General features: G+C 38.1%; 1 protein-coding gene across 1 annotated transcript in view; it reads right to left on the bottom strand.

The window, feature by feature from the left end:
- Positions 1–4,502: 4,502 nt before the first annotated feature.
- The window catches only part of LOC128684372 (F-box and leucine-rich repeat protein 6), a 206,405-nt gene continuing 204,907 nt past the window's right edge, over positions 4,503–6,000 (bottom strand). The window contains exon 4 of the mRNA XM_053770528.2: positions 4,503–4,915. Coding sequence (XP_053626503.2) covers positions 4,731–4,915 — 185 coding nt within the window. The 3' untranslated portion in view covers positions 4,503–4,730. The remainder of the gene's footprint in view (positions 4,916–6,000) is intronic.

Genomic DNA, 6,000 nt, shown 5'->3' with positions numbered 1-6,000 from the left:
AAGGGACTATACATGCTCTCCGCCAATCCCTAGGTACCTTTCCCTCTTTCATACATTTATTAAACAAAAGTACCAACCACTCCAACACTATATCCCCCCCTGCTTTTAACATTTCTGTCATGATCCCATCAGTTCCAGCTGCTTTACCCCCTTTCATTCTACATAATGCCTCACGTACCTTCACCACACTTACATTCTGCTCTTCTTCACTCCTAAAAGATGGTATACCTCCCTGGCCAGTGCATGAAATTACCGCCTCCCTTTCTTCCTCAACATTTAAAAGTTCCTCAAAATATTCTCGCCATCTACCTAATACCTCCCTCTCCCCATCTACTAACTCCCCTACTCTGTTTTTAATGGACAAATCCATACTTTCCCTAGGCTTTCTTAACTTGTTTAACTCACTCCAAAATTTTTTCTTATTTTCATTAAAATTTCTTGACAGTGCCTCTCCCACTCTTTCATCTGCTCTCCTTTTGCACTCTCTCACCACTCTCTTCACCTTTCTTTTACTCTCCATATACTCTGCTCTTCTTATAACACTTCTGCTTTGTAAAAACCTCTCGTAAGCTACCTTTTTCTCTTTTATCACACCCTTTACTTCATCATTCCACCAATCACTCCTCTTTCCTCCTGCCCCCACCCTCCTATAACCACAAACTTCTGCCCCACATTCTAATACTGCACTTTTAAAACTATTCCAACCCTCTTCAACCCCCCCACTACTCATCTTTGTACTAGCCCACCTTTCTGCCAATAGTCGCTTATATCTCGCCCTAACTTCCTCCTCCCTTAGTTTATACACTTTCACCTCCCTCTTACTTGTTGTTGCCACCTTCCTCTTTTCCCATCTACCTCGTACTCTAACTGTAGCTACAACTAAATAATGATCCGATATATCAGTTGCCCCTCTATACATATACATATATCTTTCTTTAAACACACCGGCCGTATCCCACCGAGGCGGGGTGGCCCAAAAGGAAAAACAAAATTTTCTCCTTTTACATTTAGTAATATATACAGGAGAAGAGGTTACTAGCCCCTTGCTCCTGGCATTTTAGTCGCCTCTTACAACACGCATGGCTTACGGAGGAAGAATTCTGTTCCACTTCCCCATGGAGATAAGAGGAAATAAACAAGAACAAGAACTAGAAAGAAAATAGAAGAAAACCCAGAGGGGTGTGTATATATGTGCTTGTACATGTATGTGTAGTGTGACCTAAGTGTAAGTAGAAATAGCAAGACATACCTGAAATCTTGCATGTTCATGAGACAGAAAAAAGGACACCAGCAATCCTACCATCATGTAAAACAATTACAGGCTTTCGTTTTACACTCACTTGGCAGGACGGTAGTACCTCCCTGGGCGGTTGCTGTCTACCAACCTACTACCTATAATGAGGAATTACTACTGTTCTCAATTATTGTTCAATGTATAAGTTACAGAGTAACCTCTCTTTTTTTTTTTTTAACACGTCGGCAGTTTCCCACAGAGGCAGGGTGACCCAAAAAGAAAGAAAAAACTTTTATCATCAGCAACACTTTCAACATCACTCATACATAATCACTGTCTTTGCAGAGGCACTCAGATACGACTGTTTAGATGTCCCTCAAAACTGCCAATATTCTAAACCTCCTCCTTTAAAATGAAGGCATTGTACTTCCCATTTCCAGGACTCAAGTCCAGCAAACTGGTTTCCCTGAATCCCTTCACAAAATACTACCCTGCTCACATTCCAACAGCTCATCAGGTCCCAAAAACCATTTATCTCCATTCACTCCTAACACGCTTACGCATGCTTGCTGAAAGTCCAAGCCCCTCGCCCACAAAACCTCCTTTACCCCCTCCCTCCGACCTTTTTGAGGATGACCCCTACCCTGCCTTCCTTCCCCTACAGCTTCATATGCTCTCCAAGTCATTCTACTTTGTTCCATTCTCTTTAAATGACCAAACCACCTCAACAACCACTTTTCAGCCCTCTGACTGATGCTTTTAGCAACTCTACACCTCCTAATTTCCCCACTATGAATTCTCTGCAAAATATTTACGCCACACATTGCCCTTAGATACAACATCTCCACTGCCTCCAGCCTCCTCCTCGCTGCAGCACTTAAAACCCATGCTTCACACCCATAAAAGAGTGTTGGTACCAATATACTCTCTGTATGATGAATTAATAAGATTAGGGGGTAGGTTAGGTCTGTTGTGATGCAACATACTTGGTCTGCTGCACTGCTGATTCTACCAAACACTCCCATTCAGTGGACTCACCAAGTTTTTTCCAGCCAAAAACTTTGTCCATTATAACCAAAAATTCTTGCACAGGAATCTGTTACAGCAAAGGTTTTACTATACCACTGTTTTCTGCTATTATTCAATTGATGAAGAGTTATTAATGTTCTTAATTACTGCTCCATTTAACCTTTTCACTGTCCAAACCCCCAAAATTAATGTTTCTCCCAGAGTCTACTTAAAAAAAAATTCTGAAATGGGGCAAAGTTAATGGTCTGGGTGCAATTTACACATCAGCAATTTCACCAAATTTGAGTCCTATTTTAATTCAATTTCATTAATCCATTCATCCAAATACTTAGCTATTTCACTAGCATACCTTCTGTTCTGTCAACTGAGCCAAGAAAAAACCCATTCAGCTATTACAACTACCCTATGAAGTGCACAGAAGTTGGTAATTTGGTCAATTTTACAAAAATATTAAAATTTAAAAATAAGAGTGTAAAATAAACAATGTAGACAATCCTGGCACTAAAACAACATATCCTGTCCTTTACTGTCCCCAGGCCTCTCCTATATTATTCTTTCTTTCCATTTTGAATTTATAATCACACAAAAATAGATTTACTCTATTTCCTGGATAATAAAATATAACCAAGTTTGATTCAATAATTGAATCATACCTCGGTGGGAAACGGCCGACTTGTTTAAAAAAAAAACTATTAAAAACCCATAAAACAGACTGGGGGATAGGGGGGCCTTATTGGTCACATTTTTGCTTTTCCCATCATGCATTGCATGGGGCAGGATTTTTTATTCTATGCACACTCACTGCAAAGAGCCATTCTTTCATATCTAGGACAAAATTTACCACTCACAGCTTATCTGAGTGAGGTGAGCTCATTACACAGAACTAAATGAGGGTCTATGGCCTCAATGATGTAGTTCTACATGACAGTCACTGAAAGGGTTAAAGACTAACAAAACAAACTAACATTAGCAACAGGAGAACAACAGATAAAATAATTAATAGATATTTCTGAAACTTTAGTAGTTGTAGTTGTTATTGTTGTTGTTCTTGTTTTGCCATACACCTGTGGGTCAGAGGCTCTCCAACAATGCTCCTCTGTTCTCTTGTTTTTATGCACTATCATTACTATTACTAACTCTTTCCATACTACTACATTATTATTACATCTACCACTGCTGCTATTTCCTCCTACTACTGCTGCTACTATTTCCTCATTACTTTCACCCTTGCTATACTACTACTACTACAACCATCCTGTTTTTCTCTGCCTTTCTTCACTCAAGTTGTGACTTGGTGATGGTCCAGGATGGACCAAAACATCATCATAAGTTTCCTCTCCTATGTGTGGTTTTTGGTGAATTTCACAATACAGTACATAGCAATGATGCAAGTGATGTATTTGTAAATACTGTGAAAACTCAAGTCAAGACACAAGTGAATCCACAGTCTAAACTATTAATATTGCAGCAAATATTACAGTAAAGCTCCTAATTAACAGACAACCTTTTAATGAACATCAGAAATTACAGACAAGAAAGTGGCCAAACATTAGAATCATCAGACAAAATGGAAAAAAACTGTAATTCCAGATTTCATCTATAGCGACAGTGTCTAGTTATCTTCTGAATCCATCGGACTAAGTCCAATGATTCCATTTTGTATGACTTTATTAACATATTAAGTAAAGTGCAATTAACAATAGCTACTAAAGCAAGTGGTGGTGCCAAAAGGAAATTTGTGAATTTCGGTGTAAAGTGGAAACTTTAACTAATAAAGAAGATCAAGTCTGGCATCTCAGTGGCACTAGAATGTGACAAATAAGGTGTTAAGAAACAAGCAGTATCTGATATCTACATCCTCTTAGCCATCTACATCTTCACTAGTAGAGCTTTATGGCTCCTATGACTCAGAATAAAAGTTATTCTGAGTCATAGAATAAAAGAATAAAAGTTATTCTGAGTCACCACTACTGATCATAATAGCTTACACTTCATCCTTCTACCATGAAAACCTAAGTAAAATTACTGTAAATTACAAACTATGAAACTACTATACAATACTGTGCTGTTGTACTACAGTTACACTAAGTGTCTAGTAGTCTTCTGAATCAGCAGACCAGATTTGCTGATTCAGAATTTTGTCCATTTATGTTACAATCATGAAAAATTAATTACATAATTAGGAATCTACGAACAATCAGCGATAATATACACTCCCTCCCCCATTAGTCCATTAATTAGAGAGTTAAATGTATAAACCAGAATGACAAACATAGCAAATACAAAAGTTAAAATACAATAATAGCAAATTACTAGTAATTTTTTAATCGGAGAAATAAGGTGACATTAGGGTTTCAACAGGGTCAGTTAAGTGAAAGAATTTTTTGTTTATTTTATGGCCTGGAATAGACTTTTTTCAGTAATGGAAGGATGAAAATGAAGATGCCACTGAAAAACATTTTTGAAGTCATGCACTAACCGGCATAATATTGGTAAGGTCGAGCCGCTGTAGTTTGTGGCAGGTGGAAAGGTGAGTGTGTAGGTTCTCTGAATGGATTTTATGGCAGTAAGAAAGGTTAAGGCCAACAAGATGTGGACACAACTGCACTAGTCTTTGCAAGATATGCGGTGTCACAGCCTCACTCCACCCAGCTGAAAAAGATCAGTCAAATATGAGTACAATATGTGATGTAAGTTTACAGAATGAGTTAAAAGCAATGGCAGTTTGTCCACAGGAGCTACAGAGCTGCAGTCCCCCAGATGCTCACTGTCAGATGTATGACTTCATCAACCTTACACTAAAATAAATTGCAACTGACAATATATTACAGGAAAAATCTGTTATATGTTGTTTTCAATGCATTTATAAGCAAATTTTTTATTTTTTTTGTTGAAACCAGATAAAAAATGTGTAAAAATAGAAGGTTGACGTGGTATGATAGTATAGGTATTACTGGCGTCATGAGCCGACACTGGTTAAAAGTATAAATATTTAAAGTTGTTTAAAAACAATTTGTAATGCAAACTTGTCACGTGCACCCATGCATGCACATACTGACACACACAAACAAAAAATAAAAAATGACATACACACTAACACACACACACAGTTTATTCATAAAACATGAGTTCACACTGCACATTCTCAATAAAACATTAATAAAATCTTGTTTTATAGTGCCATGTTGCACAGGAAAACACAGAAAAGCAAGCCATAGAATGTGGTAAACACTGTACGACAAATCCCGTTAGAATATGCCATGGAATACAGCACAAGTATTCATTTAGTTCTGGATAGTTTAGCTATTCTTAACCCATTAACTGTCTAAACGTAGATCTACATCCTTACCGCTAGCGCTCCAAACGTAGATCTACGTTTTACTTTTTCCTGCCTCCAAATTTGGCACAATTGGCCTGAGATGCCTGGTCAGCATAGACTGGGTCTTAACACTCGGTGTGTGCAGTATTAAAAAAATCTGGGACCAATTAGTACCTTGTGGGAGCACCAGTTCAACTAAGTGCCAACTAGAGCAAACAGCATGGCAAACACCTGGGATTCGCTGATGTCATGTTGTATTAACACTCCCCTTTAAGAGGAAAGTGATGATGACCCAGAGTTTAGTGGCTTTGAGGTAGATCTGGCCACAAGTGGTCGAGGAAATATCAAAAACCTCGATAATAACCCATATGCAACATCCTTTCAATTTTGGTACCACTGATAGTGTCATCCTGCCAGA

This window comes from Cherax quadricarinatus, chromosome 4, assembly GCF_038502225.1.
Source record: "Cherax quadricarinatus isolate ZL_2023a chromosome 4, ASM3850222v1, whole genome shotgun sequence".
Taxonomy (NCBI): Eukaryota; Metazoa; Arthropoda; class Malacostraca; order Decapoda; family Parastacidae; genus Cherax; species Cherax quadricarinatus.
Note: the sequence above shows the minus strand (reverse complement) of the source record. Positions and strands in the feature narration are given on the sequence as shown.